The following is a 26,027-nucleotide window of genomic DNA, read 5'->3' as shown; positions in this document are numbered from 1 at the left end:
TCAGGCCAGAGTGAGATAAATGGAGTAAATACTCCAGAACCAAGGACACGGGGACCGACACCGGGTCCTGGCTATGAGAGGAGAACCAGGACGAGAATCTAGTCCACTTCTGAGAATAGCAGAGTCTAGTCGAGACCTTCCGAGAAGCCTCCAACACTTCCCTGACCGACTGAGATACCGGGAAGGAAGTCAAGGGGAAAGAAACCAAGCAGTCAGATGAAGAGACTGAAGATTGGGATGTAACAGTGAACCCCGACTCTGAGATAGCAGAGAGGGAAAGACAGGCAGAAGTAGAGGTTCCCTGACACTGAGTTGAAGTAGCAGGGAGAACCAAGGCTGGCGGGGCCCTCGAGGAGCGATCAGGATCAGGGTGGCCCTCAGAGATTTTAGATGGACCAGCGTCCTCAGAATCAGAGGGAACGGCGGGAACGCATAGAGGAACTTTCCCTCCCAATCTAGGAGGAAGGCATCGGCCTCGAGACGGTCCGGGGAGTATATCCTTGAACAGAAGAGAGGCAGTTTTTGATTGTCGGGGGAGGCGAACAGGTCTACCTGGGGAGTCCCCCACGTGTCGAATACTTGTCGCAGCACCTGAGAGTGCAGGGACCACTCGTGTGGCTGGAGGAGGCGGCTGAGCCTGTCCGCCAGGCAGTTTTGTTCCCCTTGGATGTAAACCGCTCGAAGGGAGATGTTTTGGGAGACTGCCCACTCCCAGAGCCGTAAAGCCTCCTGGCAGAGGGGCCAAGACCCCGTCCCTCCTTGCTTGTATACGTAGTACATCGCCACCTGGTTGTCCGTGCGGATGAGAACCACCCGGTCGTGAAGTAGGTGCTGAAAGGCCACCGCGGCGAGGAAATGGCCCGAAGCTCCAGCACGTTGATGTGGCAGTAACGGTCCTTTGTGGTCCATAGGCCTTGTGTGTGTAGACCGTCTACATGAGCCCCCCAAGCGTACTCCGACGAGTCCGTGGTTAGGACCTTGTGGTGTGGCGGGGCGAGGAAGAGCAAACCCTTGGAAAGATTCGAAGAGTCGGCCCACCAACGGAGCGATATTTGCAAGGAAGGAGTCACTGTCACGTGGCGGTAGATCGGGTCCCGATCCTGTCGCCATTGTGATGCCAAGGTCCATTGTGGTAACCGCAGATGGAGGCTGGCAAGCGGGGTAACGTGGACTGTGGAGGCCATATGGCCGAGGAGCGTCATCATCTGTCGTGCCGAGACGGTAGTCGATCTCGAGACTTGTCGGCTCAGATTTACCAACGCCTCCCGACGCTGAGGAGGGAGGAAGGAACGCTGACGGACCGTGTCCAGCACGGCCTCGATGAATTGTAAGGACTGAGAGGGGCATAGCTGGGATTTTGGGAAGTTTATCTCGAACCCCAGACGCTGAAGCGCAGTAATAGTCTGTTGGGTCGCTGAGATAACCCCCTCCCTGGTCGAGGCTTTGATCAACCAATCGTCCAGATAGGGGAATACCTGTAGACCCTGGGAGCGCAAGGTAGCCGCGACTACTACGAGGCACTTCGTGAAGACTCAGGGGGACGAGGACAGGCCGAAGGGGAGGACCCGATATTGCAGGTGGAGGTCCCCCACCTGGAAGCACAGGAACCTGCGGCAAGCAGGGTGCACTGGGACATGGGTGTAGGCCTCCTTCAGATCGAGGGAGCAGAGCCAATCGCCTTCGCTGATCAAGGGGTAAAGGATCGGAAGGGAAAGCATCCGGAACTTTTCCCGTACCAGAAACTTGTTCAGGCGCCTTAAGTCCAGGATTGGGCGCAGGTCTCCCGTCTTCTTCAGTACCAGGAAGTAGCGGGAGTAAAATCCTTGGCCCCTTTGATTTTGGGGGACCAACTCCACCGCCTGCAGGTGGAGGAGGTCCTGTGCCTCGGAGAGGAAGGGCAACTGCACTCGATTTGGAGGACACGCACTTGGTGGGCTGTCGGGGGGTATCTCCCGAAAGTTGAGCGAGTATCCTGATGAGATCACGCCAAGGACCCATGAGTCTGACGTGATGGCTTTCCAGCGAGGGTAGTAGGCTTGAAGGCAGCCCCCGATGGGGAGGGGGGAGGGTGGAGGTGCAGAGGGGGCCCGCCCCCATCCGCCCATTCCATCAAAAGGACGGAGATGGCTTCGCCGACGCCGTGGGCTATGACTTTGGTGGAGCCCTAGAGTGAGCCTGGGGGCGTCACGGCGGTGGTCTTGAGAAGGTCGGTGTGGACTTCTGGGGGTAGCGTCGAGGTAATCCCCGGAAGGGGCGAGGGGTCTGTGGCTTAGGCTTCTGTCGGACAAGGGACGCGAATGAGCGTTCGTGTTCAGACAGCCGTTTCGTAGCGGCTTCGATGGTGTCGTCAAAGAGTTCCTTCCCGACGCAGGGGAGGTTGGCTAGTCGATCTTGTAGGTTGGGATCCATATAGACGAGTCGTAGCCATGCCAGCCGGCGCATGGCCACTGCGAAGGCTGCGACCCTGGAAGATAGCTCAAAGCCGTCGTAGGCGGCGTGGAACAAGTGTAGCCTGAGGTTGGAAAAATCCTCGAGGAGGAGGCTGAACTCTGTCTGGCGAGGGGTGGGTAAGCTCTCCGAGAAGGAGGCGAGCCTCCCAATGAGGTGCTTCAGGTAGGAGGAAAAAGTGAAGGTGTAGTTCAGGACTCTGTTGGTCATCATAGAGTTCTGGTACAACCGGCGTCCGAATTTGTCCAGTGTCCGGCCTTCGCGTCCAGGGGGGACCGCCGCGGACACCCTCGAGGGGTGAGCTTTTTTAGAGATGATTCCACCAGTAGGGATTGGTGGGACAGCTGTGGTTGCTCAAACCCCGGGTGAGGTACCGTCCGGTACTTAGACTCCATTTTGGATGGGACCGCCGTCACCATGTAAGGAGTCTCGAGGTTCCTGATAAGGGTCTGCCCGAGTACCGGGTTCAGTGGCAGCCGCAGGGACTCTCGGGGCGGAGAAGGCATATCGAGCTCCACCAGGTACTCCTTGGAGTACCTTGAGTCAGATTGTAGGTCCAAGTCAAGGGCACGTCCCATGTCCTGAACGAACCTCGTGAAGGATGGTCGATGGGGTCCCGTGGCCCCTTGCAGGGACGGTGACCGGGACCGCCGTTTGGCTGAGAAGGAAGGAGAAGCCTCCCTCAAATAGCGGGGCTCTTGCTCGGATCCTCGGTCCGATACCAGAGACGCGATGTGAAAGCGCTCCGGGGTCGAGGACCTGCGTCGCCTCGAGGAGCCCCTTGGGGACGACACCGGGGTTCTGGGGACCGACCGGTGCCTGGTCGGGGATCCCTCCCCGGACTTCCTCGGCGAAAGCCTAGGGCCTCGGGCCGGAGCTCCGGACCGAGGGGGAGTCAATAGGAGCTGTGGGTTGGTAAGAGACAGCTCGGTGACCCTTAGCGGCTCCCCCGATCGAGTCGAGGGGGTGCGCCCTCGTACCGGAGGGGAGCTCCGGGCTTTCTTAGAGAAGGGTCTCGATTTTCATTTTGAATGCCTCGAATGCTTCGAATGCCTCGGGGAGGAATCCGAGGAAGAGGAGAGGTGACGAGAACGGCGCGGTTTTCCTCGAGGGGTCTCGGCGCGTTGCTCAGGCTGGTCCAGCGCATGCAAGGTCGAGGCCGAGGCCGGTTGAAGGTGAGCTATGGCAGCGGAAAGCTCCGTTGTGATCATCGCTCAGAGCAGGTCCTGGAATACGGGCACGGACAGCATCGAGGGCATGTCCAAGGCCGCTGTGCTCTCCACCGGGGGCAATCTCGCTTCAGAGCATTCCCGAGGGGTGGAGGCACGTCCCGAGGTCGGGTTTTTTGCCGGGGCCGTGGGTAAAGAGTTTCCACCCTGTGTGGCCGTTGTCCCCGAGGTTGGCTTCTTTGATGATGTGGAACCTGAGGAAGGAAGAGGGGACTTACCCGGGGCCGAGGACTTATGAGAGCTCGAGGTCTTCGAAGTCGAGTCCCGAGGTGGGGCCGATGTACTCGAGGCCGAGATTGAGGCCGGGGCCGATCTCGAGGCCGAGGTCGAGGGTTGATCGGTAGCAAATAGCTCTGCCATGTGGGCCCGTCGGCGGCGGAGCACCCGCTGTTGAAAAGTTGCACACCGGGGTCAAGTTTCCGTTGGATGGTCGGCCCCCAGGCAAAGGATGCACCAGCGAGCGGGTCTGTGAGAGATAGAAGACGCTCGCACCCGGTGCACTTGAGCCCCCGGATCGCGAGAAAAAGGCGCGAAAAGTGCGATGAGCAGGAAAGAAAAAATTTTTGTTATGCACAGCGACTTTTACGGAGAAAGAAAAAGAAAAAAGGAAATAAATCGTGGTGCAAAGAAGGCACTAGGGCAGTGCTAAGAAAAAACGTGTCTTCTTAGCACAGCGGAAAAAATCGAACTGGAGACCACAAGGAGGGGATGCGCCCTCTAGTGGAGCAGGAGGCACACATGCGTGGTGCAGCCAGCAAGCTTGAATCTTCAATCAAGTTTGCTTGAAATGCTGTCCGCATCGGGGCTCCGTAGATGATGTCACCCACATGCGAGAATATCATGCCTGCTTGTCCTGGGATAATATCAGATTTGAACTTTTAAAGTTCCTGATCACAATTGATTATTAAGTACCATTTTTGAAAAGCGCTGCAGAGTCCTGTATTCAGATGTCTCCTTACCAAGATACTGCTTTGTAGTTCCATCTTCACTGAGCTCATACTCAATACGGAATCCTGACACTGTGTCTGATGCAGAAACCCAGGAGACCAGAAAGCTACTGGAGGTGATTTCTGTCACAGACTCAGAAGTTGCCACCATAGGAGGAAGGCGTGTAGTTTCTCCAGTAAGTGTATTATCTGTTGAAGAAAAGCATGCAATACAAGTTGTGAAACTGTTGTAAAATCTAAAGATGGAGTTACTCTACAGGTACTTCTCTTTACGCATCTCATATGCAGTCTATGGGCCGACTTGAAAGGCATACTTATCAGTTCCACATTAATATGGAAAATAATGAATATCCTTATTTCCTAGCAGGTCAATATTTAAACACTGAGGTGAACATTTATTTTAAACACCAGCCATGGTGTTTTAATAATCTTTCCTTATTGTCCATGCCAGACCAGTCCAAAAAAGTGGGTTATGTATGTCCCCTTGCCATCCAATGAAGCCAGAGAAAAGCAGCTCAGAGTGGAATTCACTCCACTTATATAAGGTTGCTGCAGCCTTCAGCTCCTAAGCATTTCTCTAAACCAATGAGCCAATAACTTAAACTCAATAATCTGTCCATATAACCTATATTCAGTACAGGCAGTCCCCGGGTTAAGAACGAGTTACGTTTTAAAAGCTGTTCTTAAGTTGGATTTGTATGTAACTAAGAACTTGTAGATTTTAAGATTCTTGCTGCTTACCTCTGCTCCAAGCTGATAAAAGGGCCAACTGTCCCTACCAGTGTCCCCTCTAAGGTACAGCATGTACAAGCACACACTGTTCTTAATGTGGCCATGCATCATTCCTGAATCTGTTGCAGAAGAAGTGTAGGAGTCTATGCCACTGCAAATACTGCTCAGTGAAATCAAATGGAGCCGCAATCACGTTCTTTAGTATGAGTCGTACTTAAGTCAGACTTCTGTAACTCGGGGACTCTCTGTACTCATGTATTCCAATTGAGAATCTTATTGTAAACCACATTGAATCCCAGTCAAAACTTGTGGTATATAAGAGAAATGTATGGTAATGTATGTGGTCTGGTGCAGCAACAGTGAATAGATCAAGTAAGCTGCTCCTGGGAAGGCTATAGGCCCAGATTCCTGGTGGAGCACAGAATAAATCTGGGGAAGGCCGCCGGCAATCCTTTTGGGGTTGATTTTCCTCCCCTCTAGTGAATAGACTAGAAGGCTAGGATTGAGGGAGACCAACACTGTAGTGAATTTGTCTGCCTGATGCTCAGTATAAATCCTGGTGTGGTTTACAAAAGAATGCATAAGCTCTGGAAAAATGTCAGAACAAGCTAATCAATTCCCACTTGTAGACTAAATGATAAGGAATCCAAGTTGCTATACTGGTTGTAAGGAAACCTAGATATGCAGGTTGATACATATTTTACTGAAAAACAAAAGGGAAATTCTGTAAAGAGCCATTTAGTTCTAGGAGCAGAGATATATGCAAATGACTGTATATTAGTCATTTAGGCCTACACCCACCCAAAGTTAACCCGATTCTGTAAACGACGTCCATGTTGCAGACACCGGTTATAGGAGGGGGCCTTAGGTGCTTGGACCAATCAGGCTCTAGGATCCTGTGGGTTGGGCAGTGAAGGGGCGGGCCAGCCACATTTGGACGGAGGCGGCCAAATTGGAGGTAAGCCCACAGAGGGGTTCCAGGGTGAGGGGTTTCGTTGGGGGGAGTTCGGCAGGAGGGGTTGGGTACCCTCCTGCTGGTGATCTTAGGGGGGGGGAGCCGTTGGGGGGAGATCCTTGCTGCGATTAGATATAGCGGTTGCGTCTACTTACCATGTAGGCCAGCATTTTGCTAGCCTACATTGTAAGGGTCTCCAGCTCTGCTAGGGAGACCCCTAGGGCCGCCTAGGTTCGCTTAAGGTTACCGCCTAGCCTTAGGCGAGCATAGGCGGGCTTGCGTTCCTCTCTAGGCTCTCTGGAGGCGCCTTTAATATAGGCGGCCTGCCTGGGGAGCATTTTTTTTTTTTAGAAAAAGTGCCTCCCGATTTGCTGATTAGACAGCTGTAGGACGCCTATAGCTGCCTACAATTGGGAGCACTTTGCAGAATCAGGGCCTTAAGGCCTAGAGGGGGAGCATGTGGTGCAGTGATTAAAGCATAAGTAAAATGCAGTGAATATACAACCTTATTACCAACCAAGGGACCCGACACGATCCGTGTTTCGGACAACACACCTTCTTCAGGGGTCCATGGTGGATAAGGTATTGAAACAAACCGCAATAAAAAGATACCAAACAAATGCCTGTGTAACTCTGATGCTCAAAATAAAAGTAAAAATGAATGTGCGTCACAATAACACATTCATTTTTACTTTTATTTTGAGCATCGGAGTTACACAGGCATTTGTTTGATATCTTTTTATTGCGGTTTGTTTCAATACCTTATCCACCCCTGAGGAACACGGACCGTGTCGGGTCCCTTGGTTGGTAATAAGGTTGTATATTCACTGCATTTTACTTATGGTATAATAAACATTGCCTGCATCCTGTACATGGTCTGCAGTTTTCGTTTTGTTTTTTGCTTGCTGCTTGTTCTACTGCAGATTTCATTGGATTCTGTTTTTGTGCAGTGGTTAAAGCTACAGCCTCAGTACCCTGTGATTGTGGGTTCAAACCCACATTGCTCCCTGTGACTCTGGGCCAAGTCACTTAGGCCCAAATTCTGTAACCGGACCTAATGTTGATTAACAAGCACAATTAAGCTTTTTAATCAGCAATAATTGAAACTGAGGCACCTATCAAGAAAGAGCGATTCTGCAACAAGGCACCTCTATAAATTTAGGCGGCCTTCAAAAATATAGGCGCTATGCATGTTAGGCATGGGCGTGGCTATGTGTTAGACACCTTTTTGCAGAATCGTTACTCTTAAGTGTGCTTAGGCGCCTGACTTTCAGTTGTGCCTAGAACTAGCCTATTTATTGGGCGCCTCCAAAATAGGTGCTGCTCAGCGTGATTCATTAAACAGCACCCAATTTTACTTGAATCGCGTTGAATAGTGCCTACATCGGCGCAAAACATTTGGCCGCTTCTTATAGAATTTGCCCTTTAATCCCCCTCCCCATTGCCCCAGGTACATTAGATAGATTGTGAGCCCACTGCGACAGACAGGGAAAAATGCTTTGAGTACCTGAATAAATTCCTTGTTACCTGTTCTGAGCTCATTATGGAGGACAGGATATAAAATTAAGTAAATAAATAAAAAATTGATGACTAGCATGGTGCTAAACACAGTTCTACAAAAGTTAGGCACACTGCATAGAATCATGCTTAGTGCTTCCTAAGCAGCATTAAGGGTTGCTAGGAGTCCTAACTTTTAGGTGCACTATATTTATGCCAGGGTTTTCTTGGCCTAAATGATAAGTTAAAAATAGACACCTAGCTCCGTGGCTAGGTACACCGATATAGGCGGCTAACTTTAGGTGGACTTTATAGAATTTTGAGGGTCACTATTTAAATGATCTCAAGTTCAATTTATTTTTCAAGTTCAATTTATTTAATATACTGCAAATATAAAAGCAGAAAAGAACACATCATGTTTTGATGGTGTATAATTTGCTGGTGGATGTGTACATGGGCAGAGCAGGCAAATATACACATTAATTACAGTTTTCAATACTTTACATACATTTTGGGCATTTATAGCAGCAACAGAGCTGTTGTAAATATAAGTACTGTTTTTGTCACTTGCACTAGTGTTCTATAAAAAATGAAAGCACCATTTTTTTATTGAAAAGGTCTGAAATAGGCAGCTGTTTATCTTCTTATCCTAGGTATCTTCTACTAATAAGAATTTACTGCTTTGAAGTACTTCTTTCCTGTGATCATTCTTCCTGTTGAATTTATTTTTTACTGAGTTTGTATTTTAGTATGTTTATTTTAATTTTAATTTGTATTTTTTGTAGGTCTGGCATTTGATGTGTGTCTACTTTGTAATCTGCCTAGTTGATAGATGGAATAGAAATTTCTTAAATACAGTAAATAAATATTTACCCCAAAATGCTTACAGAGGGTCCCTTTAACTAAGGTGCACTAACCGAGGGCCCCATTTACCAAGATGCTAGAATTGGTTTAGCCAGCACAGTAAAAATGCTCTGATGCTCATATTCCACTTCCCCCCTTCTGTGCCTTTTTTTGTTCTCTTCTTCTTAAATTTTAATTTGTTCTAGTGATTATATGTCTAATATGATTTTCTTTTGCTATCCCCCTATGTTTGTAACAATTTTCATGGAAACTGCCTAGACGTAATGATAGGCGGGATATCAGATGCTTAATAAACTTGAAACTAGAATTCCTATGAGTGTTAGAGCACTTGTTTCGCCAGCCCATGCTAAAAGCCTCTAGCGCATAAAAGGGGGGCGGGGTTGAATTATCACATGCTAACTATTATCACATGCTAAATGGTATCTTAGTAAAAGCAAGTCACATGAATAGCAAGTCACATGTATGGCCAAACATTTGGGGTTCCTTCTGATTAAGGCTGCTTACTAATGCTCAAAGGAAGTGAGGATCAGATGACTGTTATATGTGACTGGTAAATGTCTCTAACTCAGTTTGCAGTGGTTTGATACCACTGCAAACATGGCAACTCTCGTGGTCCTCCATTGTTTAAATTGACAGTTACAATCCATGCCAAACCAGTCCAGACAAGTTGACCTTCCCATGATAACAGTACAGAACTTCAATCCAGAACTCTTCTCAAGTTAGAGACTAGGACAGCTGTAGTGTTCTGCCTACAAGCCAAAGGGATAATATTCAAACGAATTAAAGCAATACTCACTGGACACTAGAGTGGTGGTAGTGGTTGTAAATTCGAAGTTTGTGACCTCTCTTTGACCGTAATGCAGTAAACTGAAGAGCTGACCTTCATAAATCAAACCGGCTTTTAGGCCCGAGATTGTATAGGAATTCAGATGTCCAGGTATAGTTACCTGCTTCCAGGCAACTTGTTTATTTTTCTGAAAGATAAAGACGGAATGAAGTAATAGCAGCAAAGGTTTGTGTTTCATTCATGTAACGGCGCCATTAACCACAGAAGTAGTACCCAGGACTACAACAAAGAATGATTCATATATAGGAAAATATGGTATAGTGGTTAGAGCTGCAGCCTCAGCACCCTGAGCTTGTGGGTTCAAATCCCAAGCTGCGCCTTGTGACTCTGGGCAAATCACTTAATCCTCCACTGCCCCAGGTACATTAGATAGATTGTGAGCCCACCGGGAAACACAGGGAAAATGCTTGAAGAACCTGATTGTAAACCACTTAATACACATTGTCCAAGCATTATATAAAATCCCAATCCCAAATAGATCAAATTGAGCAGTATTTTACTAGGAAGACAAAGAACAAGGCTAGATTTGAAAATGGTTGCATATAGGAAAAAAGGGCATAGAGAGCATTTTAGAACAGTTGAAAGACATTCGTACTGGTAAATTGCTTTTCTGTGCACTTATTCTAAAAGCGGAATATCAAACTCTAGTAATAAATAAATAAAAATAAAATATTCAAATCAATATCAAATTTGTAATGTTATGTACACATGTAGATGCAACATGATGCAAAAGCCAGTTTTCTTCTATGTAAGGTCCAGAGGCCAATAGCAGCTCCTGAAGACCTCTGGGGCAGCCTCCATTGTCATTCTGATTCCCCCCCCCCTCCAATACTCTCTGCTTCTCTATCCAAGCTTAGGTCAGAAAGGGGAAAGTGGATGGAAGGAACAGCTACATCCTTGAAGGACGTCTAACACTAGCAGAACACACGAACTTAGTGGTACAAAAATGCTTTTTTACATTGTGGAAATTAAGAACCATAAAAAATATTTTGATCCTTTATCGTTCAGACTATTGGTGCAGGCATTAGTTTTATCTATTTTAGACTATTGTGACATCATCTATTTAGGAGCACCCAAAAAATTCTAAGGAAATTAAGGATAATTCAGAATACAGTTGTTCGATTGATTTTTGGTTTAAAAAAGAACCATATTAGTCCATGTTATTGTTTACTTCATTGGCTGCCTTTGGAGGCAAGAGTATTATTCAGATTTTCCTGTATCTGCTTTAAGCTGATATTGGGATTGTTTCCAGCTTACCTTTTTCCTCATTTTGTGTTGCATAGACCATCAAGAGAAACTAGAAACTTCTACTTATAATATTCAAGTTCTCTTGCGTATGTTTCAAGCTGGTTTGGGGACTAGCTCCTACCTACCTGCTACCTCACTTCGTACTATATAGCCCTATAAGACTAACCAGAAACTGCAATCTATTTGCATACTCAAGCATTACTGGCTGTAAATACAAAACCTTTTTGGATAGGACTTTTATGTACCAAGCAAACAAACAGCAAGCTTGGCTAGACAACTACATTAATGGAGCTAGACTGACCTACGACGCTTTTAGGAAAGATATAAAAACTGCCTTATTTGATAGATTTATCACCTAAACAGTAACTACATCAAACACTAAAACCAACTGTATTACTTCTAATATGTTGTAATTTTAATAAACTGTACATTGTAATTTGCTGTATTTTAAGACTCTGCATATTGTAATTCGCTGATTATCTGCATATTGTAACTCGCTGATTGTCCAGCTCTCTTCAGTGTGAACCGCCTAGAAGTCACACGATTATGGCAATATAGAAGAATAAAGTTATTATTATTTGCTTTTCCAAAAATTAATAGGACCCTAGCATTTCAAGCTGGTAGGCAACAATCTTGGTTAGGTAAATGTATTCTGCAAGTTATGTTATCTTATTGCTGTTTTCGGAAATTAATTAAGACCAATTTGTTCGATAAATTTATTACTTAATGAGAGTTTTATTATTGAAATTCTATTTTACAAATATTTGTTTTTTTTTACTGTATTATTGTATTTCGCTGATTATCCAGTGCGCGCTAAATGCTAAGGCATCCATTATATTCTATGGGCGCCTTAGCATTTAGCTTGCGATAATTTTTAGCGCGCACGCTAAATTGATTAGAGCGCCTTAATAAAAGGACTCCAAAGGTAGGAAAAGTGATTTCATTTTCAATTTAGTGATTGGAATGTGTCCGTTTTCAGAATTTACATCTGCTGTCTATATTTTGCACTGTTCAGGAAGAAATTTATTTCTCTTTCTCTGTTGTTGTACCGCATGCAGAGTCTTGCATCTTAGGGTTTCGTTTGTGTATATTAGGACTTTTAGTTTGTGGTCCTGTATCTGCATAGGGTTTATCTGTGCTCTGCATATGTGACCAAGGCCAGGTGTCCTGGTAGGAATGAATGTTGTGAAGCATTATTGGTGACATGGCCCCAAATAGGACAGTATTTGTCGTCAGTTTGTCCATGTTTTGGAAGGTCCACCCCCACACGAACCTCATGTCACCTTCCCCGAGCTTGGGCCGCATCAGGAGGGCTTCTGCGCATGTCAATGTGACGACATCACACGCATGTGTGCGTGAGAGTGATGTCATCGCATTGACGTCCACGCATGCGCAGAAGCTCTCTAGACACGGACCAGAGCTTGGGGAAGGAGACACGAGGTTTGTGTGGGGATGGGGCAGAATGGGGTAGTGCTGGGGGGGGTAAAACGGGATTGGGGTCATGAAATCTGGTAACCCTTACCTATAAGCCATTCTGCAAATAGCTACTTAACTTACATGGTAGATATTTGCAAAGTGGGGGCATGCACAATGGCGGAGCAAGGGTGGGACATAGATGGGGCTCCTACTTATGTGCTAAACTTCTGAAAACTGCATGTAAGTGGTAGCTGCAACCATGTCTTACCCATGCTCTGTCCCAGTGGCCACCCACTTCCATTTATGCACTATGGTTTACAGAATAGCACTCAATTTTTTTGCTACTTATGCACATAAGTACCAGTTTTCTGTACATTTCACTGTGCAAATGGCATGTAAAATGTGAGTTCTCCTAGGTCAAGCAGGATGAGTCAGCCACATATGGGTGTTGTCCCAACAGCTCCCAATTTGCGGATAAGCTCTCCAATAGCTCAGAGAGATTTTTTTTTTTTCTCTGAGCACGTGCAGTGCCTGGGCCCCACTGGACATGCCCGAGCCCTACCCATTTCCCCCTGCTTCCCCCTAATCCCCAGTCTTTAGTTTCCGCCCGTTCCCATCGGTTGGATTTTCTACAGCTCTCCATTACAACTTTTCTACTCATCACCTTGAAGATGCCTGAATCATCTAAAGAAACGACTGGGATGCAAGAGAAGGATGAATACACTGGATCTTCATGAATTGTGCGCCCAGATTGGATCCGGTGCTCGAGGTTTCCGTGTTGCTTGCATTGTGCGCACATGTCACCACGTGCACGCAAGCTAAGGAAGAGGGCACTAAGAGACTTCATGAATAGAAGTGAGGCCTGAGATTCTTCCTCCAGCAGCCATCCTCATCGGAATGCAGCAGCGGGGGATCCACAAGCTACAGCGGCAAGGAGCCTCCAGGATGCCCTGGCTCAGCTAATCCCCCCGTCTGCACTCGGCCCGGTAGAGAAATATCTCCCGGAGTCCCTGCATGTTGACGTGTACAGCCAGCCTCTGCAGGGCAGCCGATAGGAGTCTCACCAGACTGAGAGATCTCTCCAGGAGTCACTGCATGCTGCCACGTAAAGCCAGCCTCTGCAGGCAGCAGATCGGGGTTTTCGCCCTCCAGACTGAGAGATCTCCACCGGAGTCTTTGCATGCTGCCGCGTAAAGCCAGCCTCTGCAAGCAGCAGATCGGGGTTTTCACCCTCCAGACTACATGCTGCCGCGTACAGCCAGCCTCTGCAGGGAGCCGATCGGGGTTCCCCCTCCAGCCCCAAAGGTAAGTCTTATCTGCTTGTTTTTGGGAAAACCTCCGATAATCTTTTGCAGCCCCGAGGGCTCTGCCCCACCCTCCTCCCAATCTGAATTTAAGGAGAAAGAAACTCCCATGCTTCTTTCCCTCGGGAGGACCTGCAGATCTCTCCCACCAGCAGGAGACAGCTTGTACAGGGCAGGGGATTGCCCCTCCTCCCTGCAATCTCCCCACATGCTGAAAAAATAAATAAATAAAATAAAATAAACTCGATGCTTCTTTCCCTCTTTGGTCCCACAGAGTCTGCAGTTCAGACCTCTTCCCCCCTCCCCCCCTCATGTCGGGAACGAGGAGTCTGCCTTTCACATTAGCTACCAGCCATGATGGAAACTGCTGGCAACCAATTGCAACACAAGTTTTTCATTCTTACCCGGCAACAGGGGCAGTCCCTGGGAACTGTTCACAAAGCATGGTGCTGATGTCATCAGTGATGCAGCATGTCAGACCACCCCTCCCCAAAGATGGGGGTTTGAAACTCCTCAGCCTAAAGAGCTGTTTGCACTTCAGATACTTAGGCAGACAGTGCTTTTCCAGCCAGCATGAGGGACTCTGCTACTATTTATGATTTCTATAGCACTGAAAGGCATATGCAGCGCTGTACAGTTTAATATACAATAGGCAGTACAGCAGGAGAAGCCCACACAGAAGGCATCATCACTCCTCTTTCTCTGCTTCCAGGAACAGTGGAAAACGCAGCCAGGAGCACTGGCACAGATGAAGGGGTGCATCTGCAGGCTCTCCCCTCTCTCAAGAAGGACAGAGAATGTCGGTGGGGTACATGGAGCCACCCAACCAGTCAAGTGGAGTAGCACATGAACCTGCGAACCACCAGGGGTGGGACCAGCAGAAACAGTTAATCCTCTTGCTGACCCACTCCTCTCTCAGCGGGCAACACTCCCCCCAATACCCCCCTTTAGAGGGAGCCACGCACAACATGGCGCGTTCCAGCGGCATGCCATACACCCAAGCAACAGAGGAACAAGCAACACACCAGCCTCCAGCCACGCCCCGAGTCACCACCCACAAAAATAAATAAATAATTAATAATAATAATAATAATAACAGTTTATATACCGCAATACCGTTAAGTTCTATGCGGTTTACAAAAGATTAGTGGAGTACAAGTTGAGTTGACGTACAAGTTGAATTAACTTAAGGGATGTGGGGAACAATGGGGAGAAAGGGCAAGGGAGGGGAAAGAGGGAAGTGGGTCAACTGTCTAGGTATTTCAGGAATAGGTGGGTTTTGAGGCGTTTCCTGAATACCTCATAAGTGGTGGGCAATAGGAGTTGTTCTAGGTCTTTATCCCATAGAGCAGCCTGATGTGAGAGAAGATGCTCATGGTGTTTTTTTAGTTTGCATCCTCTTACCGGTGGAGAAACGAAGTGCGAGTGGGAACTTCTCTTGAGTTTGTTGGCTGAGAAGGAGAATAGGTCAATGATGTATTTAGGGGTTAGACCGTAGAAAACTTTAAAAACAGAGGCAGGCGAACTTAAACTTTACACGAGCTTCCATCGGCAACCAGTGTAGCTGTTTGAAGTATGGCGTCACGTGATCGAACTTCTTTAGACCGAAGATTAGTCTGACCGCAGTGTTTTGCATTAGTTGTAATCGTCGCATATTATTTTGGGGGATTGCTAAGTAGACGATGTTACAGTAGTCGAGTTGACTTAATACAAGGGATTGTACCAAGATTCTGAAGGCAGAGTTATCAAAGTATGCTTTAATGGATTTAAGTTTCCAGAGGGTGAAAAAACTCTTTTTGATTAGGAAGTCCACCTGATCTTTCATATAAATTAAACTATTTAAAAAAAAAAAAAAAAAAGAAAACCCACAAACGAGGACTCACCCCAAGTCCCTCCAGAAACTCACAGCCTTTCTCAAGATCCACGTGGGTGGACAACAAGTACCCAAGACAGAGTACTACAAGGCCTGAACTACCAGTACTTCACGCAGGCAGTGGCGATTCCAGTCCACAAGAACCTCCTAGACTGCAGAGACGAGATTTGGCTGACTCCCTCTTCAGGGCAACCAACATCAAGGAGACTGGGACTGAAGTACCAGATCTTTCCGGCCCGGGGATTTGACAACCTGCAGCAGCCATACATGGACATTGCGGTAGCCTTGGCGCTTAAGAGAAACAGGGCAGCACGACTCCCCCTCCAACACCCCGTCAGGGAAGGACCTGAAAAACCCTGGATTCCATGGGGAAAAAGACCTTCGAGGGCGCAATGCTGAGCGTACGAATTGCTGCGCTCCAGTTCCAGATGCCAGTTATCAGGAGGCCAGTGAGAGAAAATAAATAAATAAAATAAAACAGGGACTTTAGCTCACCACCGAGCCAGTCCACATTGGCAGCAGTCTGTACCCCAGCACTCGCAACAGTAACATAACTGCTACGCAAACAAGCACCGCCCGAGGGGCAGGGGCATCCAAGGGCAGCCCTCTCCCTAAGACAAAAACAAAACCTTGACCACCCTCCGGCCCAGCAGGATCAGATTGTCTGCAAAGGCTTGGCCCAGGATCAGCATCGACCAGTGGGCCCTCAGCATCATCAAGCAGGGATTCCGAATTCGTCTCTACTCCCGCCCCCCCCCCCCAGAGTGGGCAGGGCACCCTCCATCTGATGACCCAATTTTCCTGTAGCAAGGAGAGGACCTGCTTCGGCAGAATCAATAGAGGCGGTGACGAACAGAGGAGATCACCAAGGGGTTTCTACTCCAGGAACCCTCGCGTCACCATGGACAAGGACAACGCTCGTTCCTGGATCTCTGCAAGCTCAACAGGTGCATACACAAGGTCCAGATGCAATCTCTGGGTACAGTCTTGGCCCTGTTTAAGCCCGAGTATTGGCTAGTATCCCTGTACTTACATGATGCATACACTCACGTGCCCATGCACCCAGCCCACAGGAGGCATCGTCGCTTCTAAAGCCAAGACAGACGCCTCCAGTACAAGGTCCTACCCCTTGGATTCTCAACAGCTCCAAGAGCATTCACAAAGTGCGTGGCAGTGGCACATCCTCACCTTCAAAGGGTGTACATCCTATCTTATCTCGACAGCTGGCAGCCCCGACAACCACCATAACCCTCCTCCAAGAACTGGGGTTCCTCATCAACTACATGAAATCCCACCCAGGGGATATCGTTCAGCTGGGCAGTCATCGACACCACACAGACCAAGGCCGTCCTACAGGACTACCAGATCGACTCCATGACATCCCTGGTCCAGTGCATCCCTGCCAGTAGCTCATCGTCAGCACGCTCCCTCCTGTGTCTCGGCTGTGGTCTTTGTTGTCCAGCACACCATACTACACATGAGATCCCTGAAAGGGCACCTCAGACGTCACTGGGACCAGTGTACCCAACCTCTGACCACCCAGATACCCATTTGCCAGCCCATACACAAGACGCTTCACTGGTGAACGGCCCGAGATAACTTAGCGAAAGGGAAACCAGACCACCACATCACCAGCTGGTGGCCACCATGGATGCCTTCAAACATGGAGGGGGGACACACCTTCTCCATCTTCGCACAGGGGACATATGGTCGGCCCAGGCGTCCTCACTCCATATCTACCTACTGGAGCTCAGGGCCATAGGGAATGCCCTCGAAACCTTCAAACAATGGGTGACAGGCAGGGCAGTCATCGCCCAAACAGAAAACCAGGTGGCCATGCACTATATCAACAAGCAGGGAGGGACAGGGTCAGCCTCGCTATGCAAGGAAGCTTGCCGCATGTGGGAGTTCACCAACTCCATTCAATGCCCCATCCAGGCAAATTACCTCCCGGGGAGCAGAACGACCTGGCAGAAAGCCTCAGCCACCAGCTGGATCCCTATGAGTGGTGTCTCAACCCAGCGGCGACGAAGAAGATCTTCAGCACCTGGGGCACACCGAGCATCGACCTGTTTGCAACCGAACTGAACTCAAAATACTCGACCTTCTGCGCAAAGAGATCAACCCATCGCCGTCTCAGCCCCGAGTTGGAACCATGGACTCTTATACGCCTACCCGCCATACCCTAAGTCCTGCAGAAGATCCTTCAGGACAGAGCAACGGTGATCATGATTGCCCTGTCCGGGCCCCTGCAACCATGGTTCCCGTTCCGGCAAGGGATAGCGGTTCACCCACCTCTTCCCCTTCCCGATCAGTGCAGTTCTCATAACACAACGTGGAAACCTTATCCTCCACCACGACCTGCATTCCTTAGCCCTGACCGCATGGATGATGAGAGGATGAACCTACTACAAGACGTGGAGTACACTCTTATGGCAGCCAGAAGACCTTCAACCAGAAAATGCTATGGGTTGAAATGGAGAAGGTTCCGCTACCAGTGCACAGACATGCAGCGAGACCCCTACAACTGCCCCATACCGAACATCCTGCAGTACATACTGAGCTTATCTCAGTGGGACCTAAAACCCACTTCCATCAAGGTCCACCTAAGTGCAATTGCGGCATACCACACTGGCCTAGACAACAAACCAGTGTCGAGGCATCCAGTAATTACAAAATTTCATGAAGGGACTGTCCAGTCTGCACCCACCGGTCAGACCACCACCGCCCGGATGGGACCTCAACTTGGTGCCACATCAGCTCACCTCGACCCCTTCAAACCTTTGGGGGAGGCAGATCCCGTATTCCTGGTCGGGAAAACCCTGACCATCGTGTTGGCCGACACACTCCTCCATGAGAACAGGGTGGTACCCAGAACCCACCCCCGATTCTTGCCGAAGATGGCTTCAGCGTGCCTCCCGGCAATCTACATCCCCCCACAGGGAGGCACACAGCCACCTCAGCAACACCTCCTGGACTGTGTGTGGGCCCTGACTATGCAACAGACTAGACAAGCCTCAATTGTTCGTCTCCTACGACCAAAACAGACCAGGATTTCCGGCCACCAAATGCAGGCTCTCGCGCTGGATATCCAAGAGCATCCCCTTCACTTATTGAAAAGCGCAGTGTCAACCGCAGGTGGGAGCCCATGCCCACCAGCGCAGAGCCATAGCCACCACAACGGCTCATCTGTACCACACACCAACAGGGGACATCTGCGATGCAGCCATTTGGTCCTCCATGCACACCTTCACCAAGCACTACTTCCACGCTCCAAATGCATTCGGCCGAGCAGTCTTGGAAGTGGCTCTTCCCTCCCGGGAGGGACAACAACCACTAGCACAGCCTTGACAAACACTGATCAAGTAGGGTGTTATAAATATCGACAAACACTGATCAAGTAGGGTGTTATAGATATTGATTAAGTAGGTCTTCCAGCACTCCTGTCTAGACTGAATGTGGAATAGGCAAGTATGAATTCTCACATGCAAGTACGAATTGTCACTGTTGACCAGTTGGTTTCTCACTGTTCATTGATTGTCGTTGACCAGTTTCACTGTTCTGTGAATATTATTGCTAAGTTAACACAGCACTTTATCTAAAACCTTGTTTCCACAACTTCACCTGCTTCGCCTGATTACCCTGCCCGGCTCGGCCTCCACAGCCAGGCGAGGGGTGCACAGAGCGCTAAGGCGCAGGTCCAGTCGGTACATCCCTCGGCTAGGGAGTCACCCATATGTGGCTGACTCATCCTGCTTGTCCTAGGAGAAAGTGTAGTTACTTACCTGTAACGTAGGTTCTCCGTGGACAGCAGGATAGTCAGCCACACAACCCACCCACCTCCCCATACGGCCGACCCGGCCACAGCTAGGAACATCCTGGGGATTAGGGGAAAGCAGGGGGAAATGGGTAGGGCTCGGGCATTCCCAGTGGGGCCCGGGCACTGCACGTGCCCAGAGAAAAAAAAAAATATCTCTGAGCTATTGGAGAGCTTATCCGCAAATTGGGAGCTGTTGGGACCACACCCATATGTGGCTGACTATCCTGCTGTCCACGGAGAACCTACGTTACAGGTAAGTAACTACACTTTCCCTCTTATAGAATTGTCCTTTTACCCCCTCATTCTATAATCTTAAGGTCTGATTCTATATATATACTACCCCAAAAAATTAACAATGGCTAGAATGGTATTTGGCGTGATTCTATAAAAGGCATGCTCCATATATAGAATTGCGCTTAGTGGCCATACGTGTCACTAACATTTAGGTGTACCCATTTAGGCCAAGGAAAACCAGGCCTACAAACCTGCACCTAAGTTATAGAAACATAGAAACATAGAAATAGACGGCAGATAAGGGCCCACGGCCCATCTAGTCTGCCCACCTTAATGTCCCTCCCCTACCTTTGCTCTGTGAATAGATCCCATGTGCCTATCCCATTTGGCCTTAAAATCAGGCACGCTGCTGGCCTCAATCACCTGTAGTGGAAGACTATTCCAGCGATCAACCACTCTTTCAGTGAAAAAGAATTTCCTGGTGTCACCTCGTAGTTTCCCGCCCCTGATTTTCAACGGATGCCCTCTTGTTGTCGTGGGACCCTTGAAAAAGAAGATATCTTTCTCCGCCTCGATGCGGCCCGTAAGATACTTGAACGTCTCGATCATGTCCCCCCTCTCTCTGCGCTTCTCGAGCGAGTATAGCTGTAATTTGTCAAGCCGTTTTTCGTATGGTAGATCCTTGAGTCCCGAGACCATCCGGGTGGCCATTCTTTGCACCGACTCCAGTCTCAGCACATCCTTGCGATAATGCGGCCTCCAGAATTGCACACAGTATTCCAGGTGGGGCCTCACCATGGATCTATACAATGGCATAATGACTTCCGCCTTACGACTGACGAAACCCCTTCGTATGCAGCCCATGATTTGTCTTGCCTTGGATAAAGCCTGCTCCACTTGATTGGCAGACTTCATGTCCTCACTGACGATTACCCCCAAGTCTCGTTCTGCTACCGTTTTTGCTAGGATCTCGCCATTAAGGGTATAAGACTTGCATGGATTCTGGCTGCCCAGGTGCATAACTTTGCATTTTTTGGCATTGAAGTTGAGTTGCCATGTCCTAGACCATCGCTCCAGTAGGAGTAGGTCGTGCATCATGTTGTCGGGCACTGAATCTTCGTCTGTTGTGCATTTGCCCACTACATTACTCAGTTTGGCGTCATCGGCGAATAATGTTATTTTACCTTGAAGCCCTTCTGCCAAGTCTCTTATAAAGATGTTGAATAGGATTGGGCCCAAGACTGAGCCCTGTGGTACTCCACTAATCACCTCCGTCATTTCGGAGGGGGTGCCGTTCACCACCACCCTTTGGAGCCTACCTCCAAGCCAGCTCCCAACCCATTTCGTCAATGTGTCACCTAATCCTATAGAACTCATCTTGCTCAGTAACCTGCGGTGTGGTACGCTATCGAATGCTTTGCTAAAGTCCAGGTACACGATGTCCAGGGACTCCCCAATATCCAGCTTCCCCGTTACCCAGTCAAAGAAGCTGATCAGGTTGGATTGGCAGGATCTCCCCTTAGTAAATCCATGTTGTCGGGGATCCCGTAGATTCTCCTCATCCAGGATCTTATCTAATTGGCGTTTGATTAGAGTTTCCATTAGTTTGCATATTCTATATTGGTTCATGTAGCTTTAAGGAATGCCCATGATCCAGCAATGCTCCTCCCCTGGCCACACCCCTTTTGAGATTTGCAAACTAGAATTGGCATGCACCGCTTTATAGAATGTGCTTACCAAGCCCTCACCTGGAATACTGCATCCAGCACTGCTCGCCGTACATGAAGGACACGGTACTACTCAAAAGGGTCCAGAGAAGAGCGACTAAAATGGTAAAGGGGCTGGAGGAGTTTCCATACAGTGAGAGATTAGAGAAACTGGGGCCTCTTCTCCCTTGAAAAGAGGAGACTGAGAGGGGACATGATAGAAACATTCAAGATACTGAAGGGAATTGACTTAGTAGATAAAGACAGGTTGTTCACTCTCTCCAAAGTAAGGAGAACGGGAGGGTATTCTCTAAAGTTAAATGGGATAGATTCCGTACAAACGTAAGGAAGTTCTTCTTCACCCAGAGAGTTGTGGAAAACTGGAATGCTCTTCCGGAGGCTGTTTTAGGGGAAAACACCCTCCAGGGATTCAAGACAAAGTTAGACAAGTTCTTGCTGAACCAGAGCGTACACAGGTAGGGCTGGTCTCAGTTAGGGCACTGGTCTTTGACCTAGGGGCCGATGCGGAAGCAGACTGCTGGGCATGATGGACCACTGGTCTTATGTTAATTAATCCCAATTAGGGTCAACTATGAGATACCTATTGCCAGTTATTGGTACCAACTGGTCTTGTTAAACAATTAAGTTGTGTACACAAATTGGCAGTGCACACCAATTGGCATGCACAACTAACGGCGCTATATACATAATTTGGAGGTTAGTGTCTAAATGTAAGCATCATTGGAACACTAAGATTATAGGCATTAACACATTTGCCGACTAGGTGCTAAGAAGTGTTCTACAATCTTAGCATGCAACCCACAGAGCATGCAATTGCAAGGGGGGCATTCATATAGCACACTTATGTGCGTAACTTACAGAATATTATAAGTCATGTGCTAAACTGCAATATTTACTTGCTCACATTTCCACTTTTCTTTTACATGACTATATTCAAAAATATTTGAACACACTAGTAAGAATTGCCAGGATCCTAAATATTAGCGCACAAATGCGGATGTAGGCTCTATTGTATAACAAAATCTGGGAAAGTTAGATTGTAAGCTCTTCTGAGCAGGGACCGTCTAATAAATGTCAAAATGTATAGTGCTGTGTAAGCCTTTCAACGCTATAGAAGTGATAAATAGTAGTAGTAGTTCCAGTGGCGTAGTAAGGAGGTGCGGTCCACCCCGGGCGCTTTCTTGGTGAGGGCGCAGGCACCCTTCTCCTCTCCGCTCCTACCCTGCCACTTCCCTTCCCCCATACCTCTGTAACGTTCCTGGCATGAGTAGCAGTCCCTAACCTGCTGTCGTGCCAGCGTCGGCTCTTCCTCTGACATCACTTCCTGGACCCGTGCCTAGGAAGTGACATCAGAGGAAGAGCCGACGCTAACATGACAGCAAGTTGGGGATTTATGCTCGTGCCAAGAACATTACAGAGGTACGGGGGAGGAAGAGCAGTGCCTGCGTGTGTGGTAGGAGAAGGGAAGGTGCATGTGGAGTGGTGGGAGGGGAAGACACCGAGTAGCAGTAGTAGCACCTAAAAGCCATTATAGAATTTTCGCTTAATACCCTGCATTTTAGTGTGCAAATTTGGGCAACCTTTATAGAATTGCCTCCTAAATGTGTGAAGTGGGGGTGTGGGATTTGTTTAATATTCAGGATAGAAGAGACTTGAGAAAGACTGATGGCTATTTTCAAGGAGAATGGGGAACTAAGACACAGTTTCATTCACAGAAGAATTTTTAAGAAACTAGCAAATCTGAAGGTGAACAAGGCCATGGGGCTGGATGAGATATATCCCAGGATACTAAGACAGCTTAGAGAGGTTTGGCAGTTCCAGTCTTTTGGAAGGAATGGAGACAGACTGATGTCCTTCATAAAAGTGGTAATAGAGAAGCGGCTGAAAACTAGAAGTCGGTTGTTCTTACCTCAGTGGTTGGAAAATTAATAGAGACGGTACTGAAGGAAAGGCCTGTAAAGCATTTATTTAATCATATTTGATATTCTGCCAATGGTTAAAAATTAGCTGTAAGGTAGAACATAGATTTCAGGATCAGAAGCAGCATGGTTTTACCGGAGGAATACTGTGTCATACAAATCTGACTGAATTCCTCTATTGGGAGTTAGATCAAGGATGGGGCTTACCTACATTTCAAAGCTGGTATTTTCATTTCCTTAAGAGCTTGCAACCAGGATGCAGCCATTTCTGATCTATGCATAAAGTAAATGCGAAATACTTTCCACTTGAGATAGATTTTTCTCATTATGATTGAATTATGAATATGTATGAAAGATGTGTCAGTGGGCCATAGCCAGGGCTGAAGCTTAAGCAGTTGCTGCTGCTTTAAGTTTCCCGCTAATTCAACCTTCTCAAGAGAGTGTCACCATGCACTGGATTCTGTACAGGACACCCCAAGTTGGGCATGTTTGGGTGCAGATCACAGATTGCATGTAAACTAGCTACTTGGGCACTAACAATCAATAATTAGGTACTGAGAAGCACCTAATTGGCAGCAATTAGGAGTTATGGAAAACAAAGATGAAAATGTTATAATGCCCTTGTATTGCTCTTGGTATGGCTGCACCTCACATATTGCGTGCAATTCTGGTCGCCATATCTCAAAAAAGATACAACGGAATTAGGAAAAGGACAGAGAAGGACAACAAAAATGATAAAAGAGATGGGACAACTTCCCTATGAGGGAAGGCTAAAGTGGCCAGTGCTATTCAGCTTGGAGAAGAGATGGTTCAGGGGTGATAGGATAGAGGTCTATGAAATACTGAGTGGAATGGAAAGGGTAGATTTGAATTCCTTGTATACTCTTTCCAAAAATATTAGGACTGGGGGGGGGGGGCATAAGACGAAGCTATTTAAACTGGAGAAAACATTTCTTTACGCAAAGTGTAATTAAACTGTTTGTTGCCGGAGAATGTGGTGAAATCAGTTACATTAGCAGGGTTTAAAAAAGGTTTGGATAATTTTCTAAAAGAGAAGTTCATAGGCCTGCTCCTTGTGACCCTGGGCAAGTCACTTAATCCCTCCATTGCCCCAGGTACATTAGAGACAAAGAGGGAAAAATGATTGAATACCTGAATAAATTCATGTAAACGGTTCTGAGGTCCCTGCAGAGAATAGTATAGAAAATTGAATAAATAAATAAAATTACTGAGATGGCTTGGGGAAATCCACTGCTTATTCTTAGGATAAGCAGCATAAAATCTGTTTTATTACTTAGGATCTAGCTAGGGACCGGGGTTGGCCACTGTTGGAAACAGGATACTGGGCTTGATGGACCTACGGTCTTTCCCAGTATGGCAATTCTTATACATAGATCTGCCCTACACTCTATTCCAGTGTGTCTCAACTCAGACTTGGAGTACCCCCTTGTCATGTTTTCAGGATATCCACAATGAATATGCAAGAAAGAAATTTGCATATAATGGAGGCAGTGTATGCAAATCAGGTTAATTCATATTCATTGTGGATATCCTGAAACCCTGACTAGCAAGGGGGTATTCCTGGATCGAGTTGAGGAACACTGCTCTATTTTATAACATGAACACCCTGCCCTTTACAGATTACTAGTATGCGCACATGTTTTTGGTGCCTATCTTTGGGCTCCATTTACAAAATGTAGCCCCATGTGTCCAATATATTATGCAGGTGAAAATGAAAACTCTGTGGAGATGGTGATGTTCAAGATGGAGGCTTTATATAAAAATATACAAATTCATACCCCGCATTAAAAATCTAGGATCCAAACCGTTGGGAAATATGGACCCAATGCGGTCCGTGCTTTGACAATGTTGTCTTTCTCAGGGGTCCCTAAAAGTCCTTATATAAAACACGTGGATTAAAAACTGAAACAATAGTAAATCGTAACTCTGCACAGATGAGGAATCCTCAAAAGCAGGAAAAATATACTATACACACCCATCTTTTTCTGAGTACACCTTTTGATACTGGATAAGAAACTCGTATGCTTAGCAACCAGAGGTTGAATGTTAGACAGAAGGTACTAATAAATGAAAGTCACCATGAGGGAGAACAAAGTGATGAGTGGAGTGCCTCAAGGATCATTTCTGTGGTTGGCTCTGTTCTACATCTTCATGAATGATAATACAGCAGACATTCAATATTCACGGGGGTTAGGGACAGAGCAAGCCCACGAATATTGAAATATTGCAGATAACTTTCAGGGCCGGCTCTGACCCACCTCCCGCCTCCCTCCTGGACCTTCCTCAGACCTTACCTGATGGTCTAGCGGCGATGCGGAGCAGGATCGACCGTCCTACGCTCCTGCCCCGTGCAGAGCCGTCATCAAAATGGCTGCAGTGACTACAACGGAACTGCTGACAGCCATTTTGATGACGGCTCTGCATGGGGCAGGAGCGTAGGACAATTGATCCTGCCCTGCGTCGCCGCTATACCACCAGGTAAGGTCTGGGGAAGGTCCAGGATGCAGCTGATGGAAGGCTGCAATCGCACTGAGGTGTACTCGAATGGAGTTGGTCTTTAGGCCGGAGTGAGATAATTGAAGTAAATAGTCAAGGACCAGGGGGACGGGGACGGACACCGGGTCCTGGCTGTGAGAGGAGCACCAGGCTGAGAATCTGGTCCACTTTTGGGAGTAGCAGGTTCTCGTTGAGGTCTTTCTAGAGGCCTCCAATATCTCCTTGACTGATTGAGACACAGGGAGAGAAGTCAGGGGGAAAGAAACCAAGCATTCAGATGAAGAGATTGAAGATTGGGATGTAACAGCGAACCCTGACCCTGTGATAGTAGAGAGGGAAACCGAGGCAGAAGCAGTGGATCTCTGACACTGAGTTGAAGTAGAAGGCTGGCGTGGCCAGCGAGGAGCAATCAGGATCAGGGTGGCTTGTACTGTTTTCAGGTGGACAAGC

The 26,027-nt window shown here is 47.7% G+C and overlaps 1 protein-coding gene across 10 annotated transcripts in view; it reads right to left on the bottom strand.

Annotated features, from left to right (window-relative positions):
- FN1 (fibronectin 1) overlaps positions 1 to 26,027 on the bottom strand; it is a 361,029-nt gene that overhangs the window by 186,010 nt on the left and 148,992 nt on the right. For 9 of the 10 annotated variants that reach the window (XM_033945944.1, XM_033945938.1, XM_033945939.1 and 6 more), the window contains exons 14-15: positions 9,469 to 9,646; positions 4,637 to 4,813 (exon numbers count right to left, since the gene is read on the bottom strand). In XM_033945944.1, the coding sequence (XP_033801835.1) occupies positions 4,637 to 4,813; positions 9,469 to 9,646 (355 nt within the window). Of the gene's footprint in view, positions 1 to 4,636; positions 4,814 to 9,468; positions 9,647 to 26,027 lie in introns of those variants that run through there. The other variant, XM_033945948.1, reaches the window with a different exon arrangement.

Source organism: Geotrypetes seraphini, chromosome 5, assembly GCF_902459505.1.
Source record: "Geotrypetes seraphini chromosome 5, aGeoSer1.1, whole genome shotgun sequence".
NCBI classification, from domain to species: domain Eukaryota; kingdom Metazoa; phylum Chordata; class Amphibia; order Gymnophiona; family Dermophiidae; genus Geotrypetes; species Geotrypetes seraphini.
The sequence above is the reverse complement of the archived record's forward strand: the minus strand, read 5'-3'. Positions and strand labels throughout refer to the sequence as shown.